The sequence below is a fragment of the Prionailurus viverrinus genome, chromosome C1 (genome assembly GCF_022837055.1).
Source record: "Prionailurus viverrinus isolate Anna chromosome C1, UM_Priviv_1.0, whole genome shotgun sequence".
NCBI classification, from domain to species: domain Eukaryota; kingdom Metazoa; phylum Chordata; class Mammalia; order Carnivora; family Felidae; genus Prionailurus; species Prionailurus viverrinus.
Window position 1 is genome coordinate 58,562,369 of NC_062568.1, and position 25,105 is coordinate 58,587,473.

The 25,105-nt window shown below is 34.4% G+C and overlaps 1 protein-coding gene across 3 annotated transcripts in view; it reads left to right on the forward strand.

The window, feature by feature from the left end:
* FASTKD1 (FAST kinase domains 1) overlaps positions 1-25,105 on the forward strand; it is a 48,044-nt gene that overhangs the window by 16,964 nt on the left and 5,975 nt on the right. Inside the window, exons 4-12 of one of the 3 annotated variants that reach the window (XM_047870762.1) lie at positions 4,515-4,640; positions 7,492-7,890; positions 9,639-9,749; positions 10,825-10,956; positions 15,668-16,154; positions 17,201-17,315; positions 19,456-19,584; positions 20,361-20,492; positions 20,852-20,965. In XM_047870762.1, the coding sequence (XP_047726718.1) occupies positions 4,515-4,640; positions 7,492-7,890; positions 9,639-9,749; positions 10,825-10,956; positions 15,668-16,154; positions 17,201-17,315; positions 19,456-19,584; positions 20,361-20,492; positions 20,852-20,965 (1,745 nt within the window). The remainder of the gene's footprint in view (positions 1-4,514; positions 4,641-7,491; positions 7,891-9,638; positions 9,750-10,824; positions 10,957-15,667; positions 16,155-17,200; positions 17,316-19,455; positions 19,585-20,360; positions 20,493-20,851; positions 20,966-25,105) is intronic. The other 2 variants (XM_047870763.1, XM_047870764.1) reach the window with 2 other exon arrangements.

Sequence of the window (25,105 nt, forward strand, 5' to 3'; positions counted from 1 at the left end):
ACAAAATCATGTGCAGAAATCTGTTGCATTTCTATACACTAATTATGAAGCAGCCGTTAGTGAAATTAAGAAAACAATCTTAATTGTAAATTAAGAAAACTATTTACAGTTGCACCCAAACCAATACAATATCTCAGAATAGACTTAACCAAAGAGGTGAAAGATTTTACTCTGGAAATTATAAAACATTGGTGAAAGAAATTCAAAATGATGCAAAGAAATGGAAAGACATTTCATGCTCATGGGTAAGAAGAACAAATATTGTTAAAGTGTCTATACTACCCAAAGCAATCTACAGATTTAATGCAATCCCTATTAAGTACCAATAGCATTTTTCATAGAACTAGAACAAACAATCCTAAAGTTTGTATGGAACTACAAAACAAAACTGGAGGTATCACAATTCCAGATTTCAAGTTATATTACAAAGCAGTAGTAATTAAAACAGTATGGTACTGGCATGAAACTAGACACATAGATAAATGCAATAGAACAGAAAATCCAGAAATAAATTCACAATTATATGGTCAATTAATCTTCAACAAAGGAGGAATGAATATACAATGGGAAACAGATAATCTCTTCAACAAATTATGTTGGGAAAATTGGACAGCCATATGCAAAAGAATGAAATTGGCTTACTTTCTCTCCCCATAAACCAAACTAAGTGCAATGCATTAAAAACCTAAACGTGAGGCCTGAAGCCATACAAATCCTTGAAGAGAGCACAAGCAGTAATTTCTCTGACGTTGGCCATAGCAACATTTTTCTAGATACATCTCCTAAGACAAGGGAAATAAAACCAAAAATAAACTATTGGGACTACATAAAAACAAACATTTTTCTTCATAGCAAAGGAAACAACAAAACTAAAAGGCAACCTACTGAATTGGAGAAGATTTTTGCAAATGACATATCCAATAAAGGGTTAGTATCCAAAATATATAAAGAACTGATACAACTCAACACCTAGAGAACAAATAATCTAATTAAAAAATGGGCAAAGGACATGAACAGATATTTCTACAAAGAAGACATCCAGATGGTCAACAGACACATGAAACGATGCTTGACATCAGTCATCAGGGAAATGCAAATCAAAACTACAATGAGATAACACCTCACATGTGTCAGACTGGCTAAAATCAACTACACAAGAAACGACAGGTGTCGCTGAAGATGTGGAGAAAAGGGAATCCTCTTGCACTATTGGTAGGAATGTAAACTTATGTAGACTGTGGAAAACAGTATGGAGGTTCCTCAAAAAATAAAAAAATAGAATGGCCCTTTGATCCAGTAATTGCAGTACTGGGTATTTACCCCCAAATACAAAAACACTAATTCAAAGGCATACACACACCTGAATGTTTATAGCAGCATTATTTACAATAGCCAAACTATGGAAGCAGCCCAAGGGTCCATCAATAGATGAATGGTAAAAAAGATGTGGTGTGTGTATATATACAATGGAATATTATTCAATCACAAAAAATAATGAAATCTTACCATTTGCCACAGCATTGATGGAGCTAGAGAGTATAATGCTAAGTGAAATAAGTCAGTCAGAGAAAGACAAATACAATATGATCTATCTTGTATATGGAATTTAAGAAACAAAACAAATGAGCAAAGGAAAAAAAAAAAAGAGAGACAGACCAAGAAACAGACTGTTAACCAGGGAAACAAACAGGTGGTTACCAGAAGGGAGGTGAGTGGGGGGATGGCTGAAATAGGTAATGGAGATTAAAAAGTAAAAAACAAAACAAAACCAAAAAACTCTTAGGAGAACAACTCTCCTAAACCAATTAGAAACCTACAGCAGAAAGGAAAGAATTGACTAAAATACAGAAGAAACAATATATTTATCTGTAGACAGTGGAGCAGGCTTTTCACTGGTTATTAATTATTATCCCATCTCATGCCCTTTAGCATATTGCTTCTTAAAACATAAACCATGATAAATTCTTACAATTGCGGTTTTGTATGGATGAACTCTAGTGGGCCTTTGTTATATGGGCTGGATTAGGTTAAACAGGATCGAATAGCTCTTTGGGTCGAGAAACTCTACATTCATTTACAGCATTGTGCTCTTAGTAAATCTCATGACCTAAACTCATTGTCTTCTCATCCTCCATTTTTGCATTCTCTTTATCTGTAATATCTTTTATTGAGAATAAGGAAAATAATATTATTTCTATTATGAGCAGTATAAACTACTGGATCTTTAGGGTTAAATTTGGTCATTATTGACAATAACTCAAAACTTTTTATTTTTCTTTAAAGCAACATTGTAATGTGTATTATGCAGCTTGAACAAATCACTTGTAAAATACTTTCTTTTTGTTTTTCTATTAAACAGTTAAATTACAAATGTACAATTGTACTTCCAAGTCAATTAGACTTAAATTTTTTTTATCTCAAAATAGCTTAGAAGATTTTATCCTATATGTTTTTATATTTAGCAATATTTTTTGCATGATAATATATGAAAAGTTTTAAAACTAATTTGTATTCCACATATAGAATTTTTAATAGTGTCATAAAATACATATTAACTTATGATTTTTATAGTCTGTAGCCTATGATGTTAATTTTTTGTTACATTAGTTGTTAATGATTTTGCTAAAATATTTATAAATGTTATATAAATATAATTCATAATGATTCAAATAGGATGTATTGTTATGAATTAGCACTATATGATGGATCATACCAAGGGTAAACAGCATGTATTTGAAATTCAAATTTATAAATCTATTGTGAAAGATTTTAAACATTTATAAAACTAGAGACATTAGTATAATGAACTCCCATGTACCGATCATCCAGCTTCAACAACTACCAACATAAAGCAGTCTTGTTTTATCTAGGTCACCTCCCATTTTCTCCCTACCCCTCAGTATAGTTTAAATTGTATCATTTCATCTGTAAGTACTTTAGTATGTATTTCTGGGAGATGAACTGTCTTTTAAAAATATATATAATCGCTGGGCACCTGAGTGGCTTAGTTGGTTAAATGTCCAACTCTTGATCTCAGCTCAGGTCTTGATCTCAGGGTTGTGAGTTTAAGCCTTATGTTGGGCTTCATGCTGGGCATGAAGCCTACTTAATAAAAAAAAAAAGAGTGAAAAATAAGAGTAAAAAAATTGAAATCTAGGTATAATCATTAATAAAAAAAAATATAATCACAATAGCATCATCACTATGAAAAATAAATAATAATTCCTTAATATCACCTAATACCTGGTCTGTGTTCAGATTTGCTTGATTGCTCTATAAAGGTCTTTTTATAGACAATTTGTTTAAGTCAGTATCCAAACAAGATTCACACATTATATTTGGTTGCTTTGTCTCAAGTGTCTCTCTCTCGTTTTGTGAGTAAGCATTAGATTGAAGAATATCATCATATTACAGTAATCCGAAGTGTACAGCTTGATGAATTTTCACATACTGATCACTTCTGTGTAATATTACCAAGATCATAAATAGAACATCACTAGTTGCCCAGAAGTTCCCTTCATGTTTTCTCCAGGCACATCCCCCTACCATGAGGATAACTGTTATGTTGACTTTAATTTATTATTTTAAATGTTTATTTATTTATTTTGAGAGAGAGAGAGAGAGAGAGAGAGAGAGAGAAAGGCAGAGAGAGGGAGAGAGAGAATCCCAAGCAGGCTCTGATGTCAGTGCAGAGCCCAATGTGGAGATTGATCTAACAAACCAAGATCATGACCTGACCCAAAAGAGTTGGGATGCCCAACTGGCTGAGCCACCCAGGCGTCCCTGTCTTGACTTTTAATACCATAAATTAGTTTTGTTTTTATAGGAATGGAAGCCTATAGTATATTCTCTTATGTCTAGTTCAGTTTGCTTAATATGCTTTAAAGAGTCCCTCATGATGTTGCATGATTCAGTCATTTGTTCTTTTTTTATTGCTGTGTAGTATTTTATGAATATGTACAATTTATCTGTTGTACTTTTGATAAATATTTAGATTGTTTGCAGTTTTTTACTCTTACATATTGTGCTGCTGTGGACTTTCTTCTGCTTGTCTTAGTGAAGTCAGAGTCTTGTTTTTTTTTTTTTTTTCCCAAGAGTCTTAAAATCTGTAACAACTCTTCTTTCCTCTCTTTTGTCTTGCCATTCACTTGTTGAAGAAATAGGATTATTTTTCCTATAGAAAAATTCTGGAGTTTTTTACAGCATGGTTGTAGCAGTGGTTGTTTTGTTACTGTTCAGCCTTGTGTTGAAATTGTTCTGTCACCTCAAAAAATTAATAAGTGATTCAAATAATTTTGTGATTTTTCCCTTTTAAAAATATTCCAAAGGTATCTGACTTTTTAATTGTTACTTTTATAATAATAAATAATCAACATTTTAGAAACATTCCTTTTATATTCATAATGTGTTAGTAGTATATTAGTACTTTTGATTGCTTTTTATTTTATAACTGTGTATCGTGTTTTAAGTGAAAGTAAATAGTAATGATCTTCTTTGTATATTTCTTTTCATAGGTTTGATATTAATATGCTATCAAAATTTTCCTTTTGCCTAGCAAATCAACATTTATATTTCAGTCCATTAATGGGAAAAATAGCTGATATTGTACACAGGAAACTGGAAACCATAGAGGACTTAAGGTAAATTTATTTTAGGTAAATATGTGGTTGGAGAGGTTCTGGGCTTTGGATGCATATACACTTAGATTGCCACTTCTTACCTATGTGACTTTAATCTCTTGAAACTTTAGTATCCTTATCTATAAAATAGTACTACTGGGGCACCTGGGTGGCTTAGTCAGCTAAGTGTCTGACTTCGGCTCAGGTCACGATCTCGTGGTTTGTGAGTTCGAGCCCTGTGTTGAGCTCTGTGCTGACAGCTTGGAGCCTGGAGCCTGCTTCAGCCTGCCTCTCCCCTGCCTACCCTCTGTCTCTCTCTCAAAAATAAATAAACATTTAAAAAATTAAAAAAAAAATAGTACTACCTTGCATCTGCTTTGCAATGTTGCTGTGGGAAAGTGTAAACATGATATTGTTTACACATGTAAAGTGTAACATGATATTGTTGAGATCTGTGAAAGATTTGAGATTTTACTTTACTTGCAAGCTAACAAGTTTGCCTGCCCTCAGTGATCTCATTTAACCTTAATTACCTTCCCAAAGACCCTGTCTCCAAATATAGTTACATTGGAGGTTAGGACTTTAATATATGGAGCTTGGGAGAGGACACAGTTCAGTCTATAGCATACATCAGTGTCCATAGCAGCATTAGTTCGAATAGTCAAAAGGTAGAAATAACCTAAATGTCCATTTGATTGATGAATGGACAGTCAAAATGTGGTACATACCTACAATGGGATATTATTTAGCCTTAAAAAGGAAGGAAATTCTGACATGCTACAACATGGATGACATTATACTGAGTGAAATAAGCCAGACACAAGAGGACAAATATTATGATTCCACTTATATGAACTCCTAAAGTAGTCAAATTCATAAAAATAGAAAGTAGAATGGTTATTGCTAAAGGCTGGCGGGGGTGAAGAATTGAGAGTTACTATTCAAATGGCCAAGGAGTTTTAGTTTGAGAAGATGAAAAAGTCCTATAGGTAGGTGGTGGTAATAGTTGTATAACAATGTGAAAATATTTATTATCACTGAATGGTATGATTAAAAATGTTTAAAATGGTAGGGGCACCTGGCTGGTTCAGTTGGTTAAGTGTCCAACTTCGGCTCAGCTCATGATCTCACCATTTGTGGGTTCGAGCCCCACGTTGGGTTCTGTGCTGACAGCTCAGAGCCGGGAACCTGTTTTGGATTCTGTGTCTCCCTCTCTCTCTGCCTCTCCTCTGCTTGTGCTCTGTCTCTCTCTCTCTCTCTCTCTCTCTCTCTCTCTCTCTCTCTCTCTCTCTCTCAAAAATAAACATTAAAATAATGGTGGTATATTTTACACCATTACAGTGGTATATTTTATGCTCTCTCTGTTTTCACACCCATACACCAAAGTAACTTGTAAAAGCCGAGACAATTAAAATCAGTGTAAATTTTTTTAAGTGTAAAAAATTCCTATAGACTCCATTGAGAATCTAGTCAAATCTTTGGACATTTCCCTACTCCAAACTACAATTACAAATAAATATACAGTTTTAAAAAATCATTTCAGGGGGTTTTATGGTTAAGTGAAATAGCAATGATAGGTTACTAATTAATGTTAGCATTAAACATTTGAGTAGGGAAGCCAGAGATTGTACAACTGAGTTTTTTAATTTAATATAAAAATTTTTATTTAAGTTTGTTTATATTAGAGAGAGAGAGAGAGACAGAGAGAGTGAGTGGGGGAAGGGCAGAGAGAGAGGGAGAGGGAGAATCCCAAACCGGCTCCACACTGTCAGCACATAGCCCAATGTGGGGCTTGAACTCACCAACCATGAGATCATGACTAGAACCAAAACCAAGGGTCGGATGCTTAATGGACTGAGCCACCTAGGCGCCTCACAACTGGGTTTTTAAAATATATTTTATTGAAAATGTTGAAGAAATTTGGAAACAAAAATAAATGTAAATAATTTCCCTATCCTAATGATTGAGATATTTTTATATTTACATTTTCATGTCTTTTCTGTAGATATTTTCTAATGATCATCCCCAAACATTTGTTGTATGTATTTTACATTTTGCATTCCTTATTCATTTTGGGTGCATTATGATGCTTTATATTTGTAGTTTTCTGATTTTTTTTTTAAAATCAGCTTCACACCCAGCATAGAGCCCAACGTGGGGCTTGAACTCATGACCCTGAGATCAAGACCTGAGCTGAGATCAAGAGTTTGGATGCTTAACTGACTGAGCCACTCAGGCTCAGTTTTTGTATTGTGTAACACCTGCGTTTTGAAAGCAGGAACTTCACCTTTGTAATTTTGATGTCTTCCTTAATAACTGGAAGAGTTATGTTCCTTAAAAGTATTTTTTGGTGAAGAAATATTAAATGCTGCCAGAAGTTCAGTACTTACTGTCATATATTGCTATCTGTCTAGCATGAGGCATTAAAAAATGTGAAATCATTTATTAGTAAGAAACATTTTGCCAAGTTTTTTTTTAGTAAGATACAGATATACAGAGAAAGGGGCAACAAAGCGAAGTCTACTTCCAAAAATATAAAATGAGACTTTTAATGGTGCATTCATAGGCATTTGGTCCAAAGTGATTTCTGAGTGAATTTCACTGAAATATTTTCCTTCAAGGCAGTTATCTATAGAATGAGATATTATACACACTCAACAAAAGATATTATTTCGATGTATTTTTTTTTGTTTTAAATCTAAAGGCATTTAATTACTAGATGTGTGTTCAAGTCCCGTAAGTAAAGGAAAAATTTTGTGGTATAAAACCTGTAATATTTTAACTAGTTCTCTTCCATATCTAATCATTTAGTCTTAGAATTGTTTTTTATTCTTAAATAATGTAAAAATCTTTGCATTTGTTTCCTTTTTAGGTCCTTGTCTATATTGATGGTCAACATATCTTCTTTAATATCACAACATTTTCAAGACCAATTAGTGAACAAAACAGAACATCTTTTTGATACCATAGATTCTTCCCAGGTCAACGTTGCAAGAAGAATAGTAAAATTTCTTCGAAATATTAAATATAGTTATTACCCACTATTAGAAAGGTGTAATACGGTATTTTTAAGCAATATGAACCACCTTGATTTGGACTCCATCAGTAAAATACTTAGTCTATATCACTCTCTACAGTTTCATAGTTTTGAATTTGTTAAAATGGCTAAAAAGAGGCTAACTGAAATGATTTCTCTGTTCAATCACCCTCATAGCTTTGTAAAACTGTTTGTAGCATTGGGACCCATGGCAGGACCTGAAGAAAAGGAACAGTAAGTTTGGCTAAAAATGCTTTGTTTTTCTTGTTGAGACTCTGTGGGGCCTTGCAAGCTTAGACCTCCTTGCAGTTCTAGAAGGCACAGATGTCACCCCCATGCAGTCCTGGAAGGGAGAATGATCTCTTATGTCGGCTCCTTGATGCTTTCTCTGAATGTTCTAATTTACATCTCTACTGCTAAATTCTACTGCTAGTCTACTGCTAAATTCTGAGAAAGGGCCAATGACTTCCTGGTGGTGGCGAACCCAAAGGATGAGGGAGATGGATATTCTCTGTGGAGAATGCCGCTTAAGTGCTTTTATTCTTCCTTCCTGGGCCATTTGATAGGCTTTACACACAGGTATAAGACTCTCCCACCCCCAGTATAGGGTGTGGAATATTCAGAATTATATTAGTGCTAACAATGGACCATTCTTTGCTTTGTGATCCTCACATTTGTCATCAAAGGCATTTCTTAAGCACCTTGGTAAGTGTTCCCTTGCTAGGTTGGAGTGAATTTTATCTATCTCCTATCTTTAAAAAATTTGCAGTTTTGCCTGACACTGATGTAGATAGGACTATTTCAGATATAAAGATGAGCAAACATTAAGTTAATGAATGATTACTAGGTATGAGCCAAGAGATAAGTACGATTAGTAGGTTCAGTTAAGCAGGGGTTCCAGGAGTTGGATAATAGAGGTATCTGCATCATTATTACTCTGTTAGCAAAGGACACACAAGGAGAGTTTTAATTTTAAGAGTCCTGTGAATTATATGAAGACATTTAAGACATTTTAAGAGACTGTATGAAGATGGGAACAAGATGATTACTTAAAAAGCTTTTATTGGAATTTTTTTTTTAATTATTTATTTTTGGTCACTAAGTATTGTTGGAATCTCATATTCTAAAGCAGTACAGAAGTTGAATTTAACTGGGCGCCTGCCTTCAAGCAGTTTATATTCCAATTGGAAGGATAGAAATGTATATATAATTGAATTACATAAATACCACGATACTGCAATATAGTTATGAATAAGTACTCAAATTAGTGATTATAGATAGTAGACAGGAAAATGAAAGAAAAATATAGAGACAATAAATGACTGGGCAAAGCTTTGAGGAGAAGCTGGATTTGAAAATGTTTGATAAGGTTGATGAAAAGGATGGTGTAGAGCTATCCAATATGAATAATTCTAAATTATTCTAAAAGATACAGTTATATATAGATAGTTGTATTAGTGTGCAATTTTGGATGGTTTCAAAATGGATCATCTTTGTAAATTTTCAGTTTATAGTGTCACAGCAAGTATTTAGTAGGTAAGATTTCTGTTAATATGCAGGTATATTGACTTCCTGATCAGATCTTACTCAATTTAGAATAATTGGGATATTGTTAGAATGCCAGTTTTTAATTCTTTAGCTCTATAGTCCTGAATTTCACTGGATTATTGTATTTTATAATCATTATAACTTTATCTTATTTGAAAATCAGTTTAAAAACCTTTTGTCTGTATTTTTTAAGAGACAGTTTAAGATTAGATTGTACTGAAGCCTAATTCCTTTGATGAAAACAGTATATTTTTCTTTATTCAATTATATTTATATTATCCCCTGTTAGGTGGGGAGAAAATTGGAATTATATATAGAATTCAGTTTTTGTTTATATTTTTTTGTTACCTCAGAACTGTTATTTAAAAAAAAACACAAAACTTTCATAGGCTTCATCAGTTAGTCAACATAAAAGTATTTTTCTTTTCTTCTAGACTTAAATCAACTATATTATTAATGTCAGAGGAGCTAACCAGCCAGCAAGCCTTGGCAGTGATGGGAGCAATGGAAGAGATGGAAAGCAGAAATTCACATCTGAATAAAAAGTAGTCTTTCCTGAAATTCATGGCCTTATCTTTAGTTGTCATTCATAAGTAACTATTTTTTTTTTTGAGGATGCCTTATTTTTTTTCTATAATTTAGCTGTTGGTTTTGAAGAAATAAGGAATTAACACTTAAGGCATTGTTTATTAAACAGCTTGTTTTTTAAGGTAGAGATTTTTAAATTGTCTATAGTATTTTTCACTTCATTTGCTGCTATTGTTATTCTCAAGCCAGAACATTTTAGTCTTGGAAAGTGGAGGTCATCTATGTGAACTTGATTTGTTTCATACCACAGTTGTTACCTTGAAATCATACCTCCATATATTGTCTTTCTTTTACTTGAAATTTAAGAAGAAAAAAAATACATAGTTCAGATATATACTTAATGTTTTATTATCAATTATATGTTCCTTTTTAAAGTATTCCTTATGCCCCATTTCTTGGCGCATTTCTCATTGTTTTTAATCAGTTCCATTAGAGGGCCAGTGGATTTAAGGAAGAGAATTAAATCAGTTTTGGTAATTGTTAGTAAATCCTGATAAAGATTTCTTTTGGGGGAAGATGTGGAATTTGATGGCTGTTTTCTGAGTTCTTTTTAATTTAGAAAGTGAAACTTTATGCTTTTCCCTCCTATTATTATTTTTTAAATATTTATTTATTTATTTTGAGAGAGAGAGAGAGAGAGAGAGAGAGAATGAGAGAATTCTCACACAAGTAGGGAAAGGGCAGAGAGAGAGGGAGTCAGTGTAGAGCCGGCGTGGGGCTCAAACTCACGAACCACGACATCATGACTAGAGCCAAAATCGAGTCAGATGCTTAACTGAGCAATCAAGGCGCCCTCCTCCTCTTACTATTAATAATTAAATATTATTTCATTCACACTTCATTGATAGCTCTTATATCATTCTATTTTGTTGTTTACATTTCTGTCACCTTCTTGAGATAGCTGTTCAAGAACAGAAAACCTTATTTTATTCATTCCTCTAAAGCAGTGTATGTCTGGCATGAAAGAGCTCCTCAGTAAATGTTTAATAAATAAGTGAATGAATTTTTAATATATTTTATCATTCTTTTTAGAATTGCTTCAATTCTGCATAAACATTTGGATAACTATAAACCGATAGAGTTATTGAAGATAACTCGAGCACTGATTTTTCTCCATTTTCAAAATAAAGAGCTTTTTGTGAAACTCAGAGAATTACTGCATAGGTAAGGTTAAAATCGAAGTGTTTATTTATTTTATAATCTAGACTCAACATCTGTTTTGCTTGATTACATAGAGAGTTGGAACTTTTGGAGGCAGAATTAAGTGGCTTATTATTTAAAATGTTAACACACTTGTCTCCTCCAATACCCATTTTGCAAGTGCTCGTGCTTGGTATATTTTGAAATGAAGCCAGTAGGGCGAGGAGTTCCCTAGGGCATGAATAACGGCAAAAGCCAAGGCATTTTCCTTTCATGCAGGAATAGAATAACTACGAAAAATTGGAGCTGCCCAACAAGGCAAAACTCCATTTGGGAGCATTCATATTTAGGGGCGTTCAGTCTGCTTACTTGCCTATTTTAAGGCGTGTTAGATTGTCTTACGACATATTAAATTTTTTTAATTTCTACTTTTTAAAATAAGATATTAAGAATAATATTACTTACAAAAGCATTTTTGTATATAATTTAACATTTTCTGCTTTTCTATGGATATAACATTTGTATTTCAACTAGGAAGTTAGTTAGTTTTCCATTGATGTTTATGGAAATGGAGCCAAAATGGAGTTTTCCATTAAAATTTTTTTATTTTAATGATCAGAATAATGTCTTGAGTGAAACTAAAGCTAGATTAATCTTTTTCTCCTCCATTTTTCTATACTAGTTTGATTTAGTTTGATTTAGTTTGATTCCTGGAAGACCAGACATGGGATTCTATGCGATTAATCAAAAGACTGGCACGTAGTTCAAAATGATTTTTATTATAATAAAGGTATATGCTGTTAAGGTTCAGAAGGATTTGAACTGAAGAATAAGAGGTGGCACTTTATCAGGTGAAAATTTAGGTTAATAGGTATGTTAGTAGAAAGTTCACTCTTTTCTTGAAGAAATAACTTCCTTCTTATCAAGGTATTAATATGCAGGATTATTGTTTCCTCACCCTTTTCACATATAGCATGGACTTTTATTAGCCTCTGAATGAAGAATTTTATGTTCTAAATTTTCATAAACTGACCCAGGGACATGGTTTATTTGGTCTGCACAATTTAACTTTTTTAAAAAGTTAAATTATAGAATACCTTTTGCCTCTAGGTATGTTAACAGAAAAATAAGAGCAGAAGTGGGATCATACAAGGGGATTCCACTTTACCTGTGATGTTTTATTTCCTTTATAGAATGACTTGAAGCAAATATGACAATGTTAAAATTTAGTAACTCTGAGTAGGGATGGCCCTTATATGTCTCTGTAATTTAAAATTTTATCCAAACCCTAATTGGGAGATGTTGTATGAAAATCATAGGTGCTCACTTTCCCCTATTTCAGTGCAAGCAATATTAAGTAGATGTTGGAAGGAACACAATTTAATTGAACTATTCACATAGATGTTTATACAAATAGCTCCTGAAACCATTCAGAGAACACAGGGAATTGATCTACTAGAATAATGTTGGTTTTTGGTGGCTTTTTTTTTTTTTTTTTACTATATTGAAATATAATGTACATTTCTCCTCATTACTCTGCTTCCCCTGTCTCCCAGATTAACTGCTACACTTAGTTCTAACTGCATGGATTAGTTTTTCCTATTTTGTGTCTGGCTTCTTTTGGCTCAATATTATGTTTATGAGATTTACCCATGTTTTTGTTGTATGGTATTCTCTTTGTAAGAATATAACAAAAATATTTTTATTCATTCTATAAGCGGTGGATATTTTGTTTCCAGTTTTTGGCTATTATGAATAGTGCTGTTGAATATCCTCATACATATCTTTTAGTAGATATATGTATGCACTTCTGTAGATATTTACCAAGGATTGTAATTGTTGGTTCATAGATTAAATATATGTTCATCCTCAGTAGATCCTGGTAAATGGTTTTCTAGAGTATCTGTACCAGTTTATATTCCCACCAGCAGAATGTGAGCATTCCTATTCCACGTCCCTGCCAACACTTGTATATTTTTATTTTCTAATTTTAGCCATACTGGTGGGTATGTGGTGATATTATAAGTGAACACACATGCACATGTAAGTTTTGGAATTTGAGGAACTATTTCCAGGAAAAACATCAAGTGGAGGTTGAAGAGATTGTATCTGTTGGGAGTTTACTTTTAGACAAGTATCACAAGGTTGGCAAATGTTGAGAGTTCTATCTCCTAGGTCAATTCTGCAGACAGATAAAGTTTTTCCCTTTACATAAAAGGGTGTATTTATTTTTTGTGGCTCTAAGAATAAAATATTCATTTAGTACTAATTGAGTACCTACTTTGTGTCAGGCACTGGGCCAAACATTGTATAACAATTATTTTGGAAATTTTGGAAAAGAGAAAAAAGTATAAAGAAGAAAATACAAATCATTCCTAAACTCATTCATCCACTGACAACAGTTTGTGATATATATACATTTGTGATAATACTTACACATGTGTGTATAAATTTTTTTCCCTCCACTATAGATGCTGGAGAGGATGTGGAGAAATGGGAACCCTCTTGCACTGTTGGTGGGAATGCAAATTGGTGCAGCCACTCTGGAAAACAGTGTGGAGGTTCCTCAGAAAATTAAAAATAGAACTACCCTATGACCCAGCAATAGCACTGCTAGGAATTTACCCAAGGGATACAGGAGTACTGATGCATAGGGGCACTTGTACCCCAATGTTTATAGCAGCACTCTCAACAATAGCCAAGCTATGGAAAGAGCCTAAATGTCCATCAACTGATGAATGGATAAAGAAATTGTGGTTTATATACACAATGGAGTACCACATGGCAATGAGAAAGAATGAAATATGGCCCTTTGTAGCAACATGGATGGAACTGGAGAGTGTGATGCTAAGTGAAATAAGCCATACAGAGAAAGACAGATATCATATGTTTTCACTCTTATGTGGATCCTGAGAAACTTAACAGAAACCCATGGGGGAGGGGAAGGAAAAAAAAAAGAGGTTAGAGAGGGAGAGAGCCAAAGCATAAGAGACTCTTAAAAACTGAGAACAAACTGAGGGTCGATGGGGGGTGGGAGGGAGGGGAGGGTGGGTGATGGGTATTGAGGAGGGCACCTTTTGGGATGAGCACTGGGTGTTGTATGGAAACCAATTTGACAATAAATTTCATATATTGAAAAAAAAATTTTTTGTCCCTCCTAGTTGAGATTAGTTTTGTATTCCCCCCCACCCCCCGCCTTAACCTTACCCACTTGGCGTTTTCTCACATCATTTAGAACTATTTGTAAATCTTTTTTTTTTTTTTTTTTTTTTTTTTAATTTTTTTTTCAACGTTTTTTTATTTTATTTTTGGGACAGAGAGAGACAGAGCATGAACGGGGGAGGGGCAGAGAGAGAGGGAGACACAGAATCGGAAACAGGCTCCAGGCTCTGAGCCATCAGCGCAGAGCCTGACGCGGGGCTCGAACTCACGGACCGTGAGATAGTGACCTGGCTGAAGTCGGACGCTTAACCGACTGCGCCACCCAGGCGCCCCTGTAAATCTTTTTAATGACTGGATATTACCTATCATATGACTGTATCATAATTCACTTAAGTGTTCCCTCATTGAATATTTAGTTTTTAAATTTTAGCCATGTAAAAATATGATGAATTAACATAACACAAATCTTTGCTAGCGTCTTACTTATTTTTCTTTCATAATCCTATATATTTAAAAAATTAAAAAAATTTTTAATGTTTATTTATTATTGAGAGAGAGAGTGAGAGAGACAGAGAATGAATAGGGGAGGGGCAGAGAGAGAGGGAGACACATAATTCAAAGCAGGCTTCAGGCTCTGAGCTGTCAGCCCAGAGCCCGATGCAGGGCTCGAACCCATGAACTGTGAGATCATGACTCAAGCCGAAGTTGGATGCTTAACCAACTGAGCCACCCAGGAGCCCCAAAATAGGTTCACATTTGCCCACATTTTAGTTTATTTTCTTAGTCTAGTTTCCTAGACAGGAATTGACCATGTCAAATGATATTGTTGCTTTTTAGGTTTAAAATGCCTGTGTTGATGCACCCTTTCTAGCACTGACTATTATGATTATTTTAATATGCTAATTTAATATTTTAAAAAGTAGCTCAACAACTTTGTTTTAATTTAGATTTGATTTTTTCTTCTAGTACGTCTAAGCCAAAAGAGTCTTTAAAAGTTCTCAGTTTTTTATTTGCAATTTAACAACTGCTGTCCTGGTGGCAAGACTCTTACTTTGGGGGTGAGACTGTTATCATGGGAATTTGGGGAAAAAGGAGTAGAAAATGGGGTCACTTGTATGTTCTGTGTTTTCTGTTTTTTTTAAGGTTGGACTTCCTATATAGCAGAAGTGGGAAGGGAACTAGTGTTACTGAGTGATCACAGTATGGCAGGGCCTGTGCTAGGTCATACCAGCTCCTGACAGGTCAGACCAAACTTTGAGCCCAAAATCTGTCACAAGCAACAGCACTGGAAACATTGTTCTGACACTGATCTTTGGTTTGCTAGGGACTATGGTTTCATTTTTGTGTAAAATATTTGGGATGTGCCTTAGAAAATCTTAGGACTTCTCTTAGTAATCCTTTGTGGACCTGTCATCTTTGAATTTATCTAACTCTTCTTAAACTAACTTGTATTTTAAGCCTACCACATCTATTAATTATAATAATAATTATATATTCAGACTTTAAATATATTTCATTATTGTTGATGATTTATTAATTTTGTTCTTTTCATTTTCTCCCCCTTCCTTTATAGTTATTTGAAAATTAGTGTTATACCTAGTGAGATTTCCATCCTGGTCTATGCCCTTTCCATTCTTCCATCTCCTTACCTAGATGAAGTGGAGGTATCTCGAATTGAAGCAGTTTTACCACAATGTGACCTAACTGACCTGAATAGTTTCGCCACATCTGTTTTAAGATGGATTCATTATGATCGCACATATCTGGATAATACTACTGGGAAACAGCTGAAACTACTTCAAAAACTAGATCACTATGGTCTTCAGAGACTACAGAAGTGTACCAATTTGAATCTGTTATGGGAAGAACTTAAATCTTTAAAAGGAGACTGGTTTGCTGAGTCACTTCTTGAAGAAACAGTTGCTACTTTACACCGTTTGATGGATGAAATTAATTACAAAAATGTGGCTGAGATTGCATCTTTTCTTTCTAGAACTAACTACCTCAGTACTTTGCTACTTGATAGGATAGCTTCGGTGGTCCTTCAGCAGACTGAAAAGGTGAAATTGAGTTTTATGTAGTTGTCAGTTTCTAAAAGAATAAGTTCATCGTAAGTACTTTGAGAACTTAATTGGAATTTGAAGTTTAAAAATTAAATCCTAGTGTCTGGTGCCACAGTTTGTTCTTCCTCTAAAGTTTCTTCCTCCTGCAGTATAGATTTGGGGAGATTAGCAGTCATCTTTTGGTTCACTACAATGTTTTTAGGATCTGTAGTCAACTTTCATTGTCTAGAAGGAAATACTTAATAGTAGTTGTATTAGGAAATGGAGTATGAATGATTTTTATTTTCTTTTTATTTTCTATAATCCTGTAATATTACTTTTACTAAGAACGACTCCATTCAAAAGCCCAAATGTGAAAAATGAGAAAAATATAAGCTGTACACTGACTTGTGTATTCTTAAATTGTCAGTGTGTTTTCTTACAGATTTGTTTCTGGAACTTACTTGTAAAATGTTGCTTTTTGGATTATGTGAGAAGAAGCTCACTTATTAAAATCTCTTGTATATATCAGATAAGGCTTTTACTTATAAGACAATATTTCTCCCAAATTAAAATAAAAATCTGTTGTACCTGACAATCATTAAGTTTTGGATGAATGAGTGAATAATGAAATTAAAAAATGAATCAATGAAAGAAAAATAAATGCTAATGATTATAAACTAATTAGCTTCCTTAATTACATTATATGATGGGTCTCTATAATGCGCTGATAGGATGGAAATTAGTGATACTATTTCCTATTCATTTTAATGACTAATGAATCCTGGAATAGGTTTTACACCTAACAAAATTAATTTGTATTTTATCTGATTAATTTTTTCTGCGTTGATACTAGAGTTACTAGAAACTAGTGGTAGGATTAAGTAGATTATAGCAGGGTGGAAAAATTAATAAGTAGTGCCGCATTTATCATTTTACTGTAGGCATGTTCATTTAACTCTCAGCACGTTAGAAAAAGATTTCTACCCAAAATAATAATTAGGTTAAAATTTTGTTTTGTTTTACTGAAGTTTAAACTGTAACATTTTGTTGTGTTTATACAGATCCACCCTTTTGCGATCCTTCCTATTATTCTTCCATTTAGCATCTTGAACTATGATCCACCTCAAAGTGATGAATTTTTTGGAATTTGCGTTCAACACCTTAATTCTTACTTAAGTAGGTATATTGTTTGGCAGTACATTGAGTAAGTAGGTTGGAGGGTACCATTGCCATTGTGGTAAGAGATATCCTTCATTTAAGGGGTAACCATAACAGCCATGAGTTCTAGACCTAAAAAAAAGTTTGTACCCATTTTTATTATGAAAAAATGTCAAACTTGAAAAAATGGAAAGAAATCAAAGAGCCCCTATATACTCAATGGGCAGATTTAGTAATTGTTAACATTTTATCATATTTGCTTTATTGTTTGTTTCTCTTGCTCTCTTACTTATTTTCAGAGCCATTTCACAGTAAGTTGTGTTGTGACCCTTTACCCCTAATTGCTTCAGCATATACCTCCTAAGAATAATGACCTCTTCACCATAATACTGTTATCACATCTAAGAAAATGAGTAGTCCCTAATATCTAATACACAGCCCATGGTTCCCCAAATACTCTTCAGAGTGGTTATTTCGGACCCAGGATCTAATCAAGGACCACCTATTGCATTAGGAAGATAACCTCTTTAGTCTCTTATAATCTAGATATTCTGTTTTTTTTTCCTTTCTCTTGTCATTGACCGATACTATGATATGAGAACTATGTCTGATACTACTTTGTCTGCAAATAGATAAATAAAATGGGCTGTTGTGATATGTATATATTTAGTCATGAATGGGCGTATGCACGTGTGGCATTCATATACACCCTTTTTTAGTAACAGAATTATGTGTAGAAAGAGGAGACCTGAATCTGAGACTTAGAGTGTGCTCTCCCAGTTGTTCAGTCTTGTGTCCATCAGAAGGAAATGAAAGCATATCCTTTTTTTTTTTTTAAAAATAAAATGTTTAAGAGAAGAAAGGTTGAGAAATATAGCTTTGAGTTTTTAAGACTTACTAAGAGAATGTTTGGAAAATTCATGGGAGCCTTTATAAGTAAAATTTTAAATAATGGTGATAATTTTCTTTATTTTGAATAAATACAATTTTGACAGGTTACTATTAACCTCATTTATGACTTGATTTTGATTTATTAAATAGACTCAGCAAAAAAACCCAGAAGAAAAGATTTAACATCTTTGTTGTCCTTTCTAAGAATATTGCTGTCAATAGGGACCCCTTCCTTCTCATCAGAAATGTCTCTTGGATGAGGCAAATCAGCTAAATAACCTTAGTCTTGTACTCTGGGACATGTGTCATGCTGTTGGGGGACAGGAAAGGGAGGAACTGCTATATGAAATCTGAGCTTCACATGTGTCTACATTCAGCCTGGATATTTGAGATCCCTACACAGCAGCACAGAATAGTAGTCTAGCCTCCACTTGCTGCTAACTATGTGACTTTAGGCAAGTCATTTAACTTCTCTGTGCCTCTGTATACTTATTTACAAAGAGGAGATAATAATTGTTCCTGCCGTATACTGAAATGAGATTTCAGTGAGTTAATATATATGTAAAGTTGGAATGACACCTAACACATTCTCTTTTTTTTAAGTTTATTTATGTATTTTGAGAGAAAGAGAGAGAGAGTGCACACACGAGCAGAGGAGAGGCAGAGAGCAGGGCAGAGAAAAAGGGAGGAGCCTAATGTGAGGCTTGATCTTATGACTGCAAGATCATGACCTGAGCGTTTATCTAGAGTCAGTGGCTCAACCAACCCAGCCACCCAGACGCTGGGATACCTAACACATTCTGAACAATATTATATTGTTACCAATTTATAAAGACTAGGACCAGTTTTTACATACACCATTGACCTTTTGTTTTGAATTCTTTCTCTTTTCAAAGCAATTTGAAACACTTTTTATGGAAGTGAAATAATAATACAGGAACATTTACATATCCTTAGCATGTAGTATGAATTTATCCAAATTGAATCACCCAAGGAATCCGATCCAGGTGAAGAAACAGAGTATTACCTCAGTATCCTTCTCTCCTGTCCCCCTTTCCTACTCTATTCCCACCCAGATGTAAGCACTTCACCACTATCCTGTCTTATTAACAGTATAGATGAGTTTTGTCAAGGCTGTGTTTGTATTTAAAAAAGGCTGTGTTTGTATTATTTTTTAAAAACCTGGTTTGAACTGAATAAAGTGTGTACTTATATATATGTGAAGTGGTTGTACATTATAAATTTTTTAATGGTAATTTTGTTTTAGGTGTACTGGATCCTCTCATGTTAGTGTTTCTTGGTTTCTCTTTGGCCACACTTGAATATTTTCCAGAAGATCTGCTGCAGGCTATTTTTAACATTAAATTCTTAGCCAAAATGGATTCTCAACTTGAACGTATGTACCTATATTTTATCAAATTATTACTTGTGCTTTTAGCCAGGTTTCAACTTTACCTCTACTGAAGCACTCGAATGTTAATATATGTTTTTCTGTTTATAAAAGTATTTCCTGCTTGTAGAAAATTTGGAAAACATAGAAAAGTATAAAAACAAAAGTAAGATATTACTCATCATCTTTTGCCAAGTGAAACTACCACTTTAAATAATGTTTTGGAGTGTATCTTTTTTTTCTGTCTCCTGTTCTTATGTGTGTATCTATCTGTATTTTAAAACAAAATTTGGATTATTTATATATCACTTTTGTATGTTGCCTATGGTCATTGAACTATATTTTGAACAGTTCTGCATGCCATTAAGTATTTTTTGATGTCATGATTTTTTTAGTGTCTATATAATCTGCCATGATGTGAATGTGATAGCATTTGTTATCATGTAGGTTGTTTCCAATTCTTCATTATTATAAATAATGACTGTTATATATGAATCACTGACCTCATCTTTGTTTCTTTAGGATTGGTTGCTAATGTGAAATATTAGGTCAATGAAAATTCTTTGGTTGTATTTTTAAAAATGTAGTTCTAATGTTTGTGAGTAGTGAAAATGACATAAGAGTTGTTCCTAATCAAACCATTGAATAATTAAAAAATATAAAGCATGTGTGTGCAAATGAGATGATTTTATAATATGAGACTAAAAGTACTAACAAATAATGGGAATAAATGAATGTGAAAAACCTGTTAAAATCCATTAATATTTTATTTTTGCTTTCAGTTTTATGTTCATCTTTAAGTATGAGGGTCCAATTACGTCTTATGGAGTTAAATAGAGCTGTCTGCTTGGAGTGCCCTGAGTATCAGATTCCATGGTTTCATGACCGCTTCTGCCAACAACAGTATAATAAAGGTTTGAGTTTTCTTTGGGTCAGACAGCAAAGTTTAATTCCAAAGTAAACTTTAGTTAGTACCTTGCTAAGCCTAACCATGACACCAGAGTTGCTGCGAGTGCCATGACCTATTTAGTAGAACCGTTCTGTAGGTGAGATTTGTGTTATAAGAATTTCTTAATATTTAGGACACTAATCCTCTTTTGGTAGAAAATACAGAACTTACATTGTTCTGAATTTAATATTGCATATGGTATTATACTGAAGCTCTTGTTGAAAATACTAATCTTTGTTTTTTGGTTTGCAGAATTGGGATGATTTTTATTAAAAAATGGATTAACCTATTTTAAGTGAAGTAATTATTTTTATTTTCATAAAGATACTGGCAGCATGAATGGAGCACAACAGCAGATTTATAAAATGTTAGCAGAGGTGTTAGGAGGAACCAATTATGTAAAAGCCTCGGTTCTTACACCTTATTACCATAAAATAGGTAAGTATTTGGCAGGTTACTAGGTACTTTCAGAAAACTGAACTAATTTTTTTTTATAAAAGTTTGTTTACTTATTTATTAATTTTTATCACTCTAAGACCACTTTTTCATTTTATAATTATTTTTTTAAATATGAAATTAATTGTAAAATTGGTTTCCATACAACACCCAGTGCTCATCCCAACAGGTGCCCTCCTCAATACCCATCACCCACCCTCCCCTCCCTCCCACCCCCCATCAACCCTCAGTTTGTTCTCAGTTTTTAAGAGTCTCTTATGCTTTGGCTCTCTCCCTCTCTAACTTTTTTTTTCCTTCCCCTCCCCCATGGGTTTCTGTTAAGTTTCTCAGGATCCACATAAGAGTGAAACCATATGGTATCTGTCTTTCTCTGTATGACTTAATTCACTTAGCATAACACTCTCCAGTTCCATCCACGTTGCTACAAAGGCCATATTTCATTCTTTCTCATTGTCAAGTAGTGTTCCATTGTGTATATAAACCACAATTTCTTTATCTATTCATCAGCTGATGGACATTTAGGCTCTTTCCATAATTTGGCTATTGTTGAGAGTGCTGCTATAAACATTGGGGTACAAGTGCCCCTATGCATCAGCACTCCTGTATCCCTTGAGTAAATTCCTAGCAGTGCTGTTGCTAGGTCATAGGGTAGATCTATTTTTAAAAGTTTTTTTTTTTTGAAATTTATTTATTATTTATTTTTGAGAAACAGAGTATGAGCAGGGGAGGGGCAGAGAGAGAGGAAGAATCGCAAGCAGGCTGCACGCTATAGGCACAGAGCCCCACGCGGGGCTCGAACTCACAAGCTGTGAGATCATAAACCAAAATCAAGAGTTGGACGCTTAACCAACTGAGCCACCCAGGTGCCCCAGAAGACTGAACTAATTAAAGTAGAATTGTCTCATCAAATGGAAATTTCCAAACAGACTGAAATAGAAGAGTACAGTGATTTCTCAGGTTCCCATGGTCTAGCTTTGGTAACCGTCAGCATTTTGCTATTTTTCAAAAAAATTTTTTTACTTATCTTTTACTAATTGTAAGTAAAACCCAGGGGCTCCTGGGTGGTTCAGTCCATTAAGTGTCTGGCTTCGGCTGAGGTCATGATCTCACGGTCTGTGAGTTTGAGCCCCGCATCGGGCTCTGTGCTGACAGCTCAGAGTGTGGACCCTGCTTTGGATTCTGTGTCTCCCCCTCTCTCTGCCCCTCCCCCACTCATGCTCTCTACCCCCCCAAAGTAAATAAACATTAAAAAATATTTTTAAAAAATTCTAAGTAAATCCCAGGTTCAGATTCACTGAACATTCCTAGATCTTCAAAAGTCTTTTCCTCTCCACTAAGTACCCTGAAACAATTTCATTGTTTTAAGCTCATCATAAAAACTAAGTTGGATTATCAACCTGGATGAAGATTTCCATAGGTACGTATGATCAACTCTAACCTGGTTAACCTTGTTTCTCAGTGGTCTAGTTGTAGAAGGCATTCTCATTTCATCATGGATGACATAAAGGTGGTTGGCCAGCTGATAAATTGGGTGGCAACATAAGATTTTTTTTTTTTTTTTGATAGCTAAATTCAGGGCACCCGGGTGGCTCAGTTGGTTAGGTGTCTGACTCTTGATCTCGGCTCAGGTCATGATCTTTCAGTTCGTGAATTTGAGTCCCACATTGGGCTCTGCACTGATGGCATGGAGCCTGCTTGGGATTCTGTCTCTTCCTCTCTCTCTGCTCCTCACCTACTTGTGTGCTCTCTCTCTCTCTCTCAAAATAAATAAATAAACTTTAAAAAATAGCTAAATTCAAATGTGGACTTAAAGGAAAAGATGAGGTTTTAAGAGGATTAACATAAACTTTATAAAATTTAGGATTAGAAAACTTCTGCATACATACAGGATGTTATAAAGTGTTAAAAGCTTGATATAAACTAATACTGTAAATGGTTACCAAAAGTCAAATACTGTTTTAAACTATGTTATTAAGAATAACAAGAAAGTTGGTAGTCTCACTGTATTCTGGCCTTCAGACATATCTTAGTATTATATTCTTCTTTTGAGCGTTACATTTTGTGAGAGTGACAAATAGGGCCTGGAAACAAAGGATCTAGAAATCATGTCTTACAACTAGAGAGGACAGGAACTGCACAGATCCCAGTCCCTGAGCAAGTTCCTAAACCTCCGAACTTTATTAGTTTCTTCATCTGTAAATGGGGATGATAATGCCCACTTAATAGGATTACCTGACATATTGCATGAAAAGCATTTAGCACTGTCCTTAGAATATAGTGAGTGCTCAATAAATTTTATTTAACAAAGAAGCTAGGAATGTTTAATCTGAAAACTGGAAGAGTTATGGTGGGCATAACATAATGTTTTAAGGATTGCTTTGTGAAAGAAGAAGTGGATATTTATCTCAAGAATAAAAATACAGGAAAAAAAGGAATATTTTACGTCAATATAAGAGTTTTATGAAAGATTTGTCAAAAAATGAAATAATGGTCTGCCTTGTGAAGAAGAAATGTTTGGGCAGAAATGGGTGATCAGATGGTGTGTGTGTGTGTGTGTGTGTGTGTGATTTTTGTATTCAGCCGAAGGCTGAACCCAATAGTCATTAATACCCTCATCTTGTACTACAAAACACGTATTCTCAGTTGTTTGGTTTTATGTTAGTCAGGATTATATTTGGCTATGAGTGACAAAAATCCACAAATAATAGGAACTTAAAGTTATTTCCTTCTCCTGTATGTGTAACTGGCATCCAAGGCTGGGATGCCAGCTCCGTGAACATTAAAGTTCAGGATCCGTCTATTTTATTATAATTTACAACCTCAACATGTAGCTTCCACTTTTTGGTCCAAAATGACTCCTTCTACTTTATCACATCTATAATCTGAGCAGAAGGGGGAGGGAAGGAAAGGGAAGGGTGTCCCTTAAGTACCGTTCCTTGAAGTTGCATATACTGTTTGGGGGGGGGCGTGCAGAGAGAGAGAGAGAGAGAGAGGGAGAGCATGAGCAGGAGAGGGACAGAGAGAAAGGGAGAGAGAGAATCCCAAGCAAGGTTCATACTGCCAACATGTGGAGTCTGACACGGGACTCTAGCCCACAAACTGTGAGACCATACCTGAGCCGAAATCAAAAGTTAGACGCTTAGCCAACTGAACCACCCAGGCGCCTCTGCACATACCGCTTTTAATTATACCCCATGGCCACACTTGGCTATGCGTAAGTTAAGAAAATGTGGTTTTTATTCCGGGTTATGTACTCAGCTAATTCTATTATTAAAAATGAATGGAAGTATTAGGTATTGGGGGACGACCTACACCCTGTGACAGGGTTGTTTTAAAAGACTGACATAGATCTTCCTTGGCTTACCATGGGGTTATATCCCAGGAGACCCATTTTACATTGGAAATATTGTGAGTCAAAAATGCATTTAATACTTGTAACATGCTGAACATCACAGTTTAGCTTAGTTTACCTAAAATGTGCTCAGAACACTTACATTAGCCTACAGTTGGGCAAAAACATCTATCACAAAGCCTGTTTTACAGTAAGGTATTGAATATCTCATATAATTTATTGAATACTGTACTGAAAGTGAAAAACAGGATGGTTCTAACTGTGTCAGTTGTCAGTCCTCACTATTGCTGCCCAGCATCAAAAGAGATTATTGTAGTGCATGTTAGCCCACACAGGATCCAAATTAAAAATCTGAAGTATGGTTTCTATTGACTGCTTATCACTTTTGTACCATTGTAAAGTTGAAAACTCACAGATTGGGGACTGTGTCTGCATACTCCTGTTAATCTGCACTGTTTAAAATATATGTGTATTTTGGGGCACCTGAGTGGCTCAGTCGGTTAAGCATCTAACTCTTGATTTTTCTTGATGGTTTGTGATATCGAGCCCTGTGTCGGGCTCTGCACTGACAGGAGCCTGCTTGGGATTCTCTCCCTGTCTCTCTGCACCCTCCCCCCGACCCCATTTTACTCCCTTTCTCCCTCTCTCTCTCTCTCAAAATAAATAAACATTAAAAAAATTATATATTTCTATATTTTAAAATATACTCCTGTAAAAATAATGCACTAAAGGAAGGAAATGCACTAAAGTATGAATGTGAAAATGGTGGG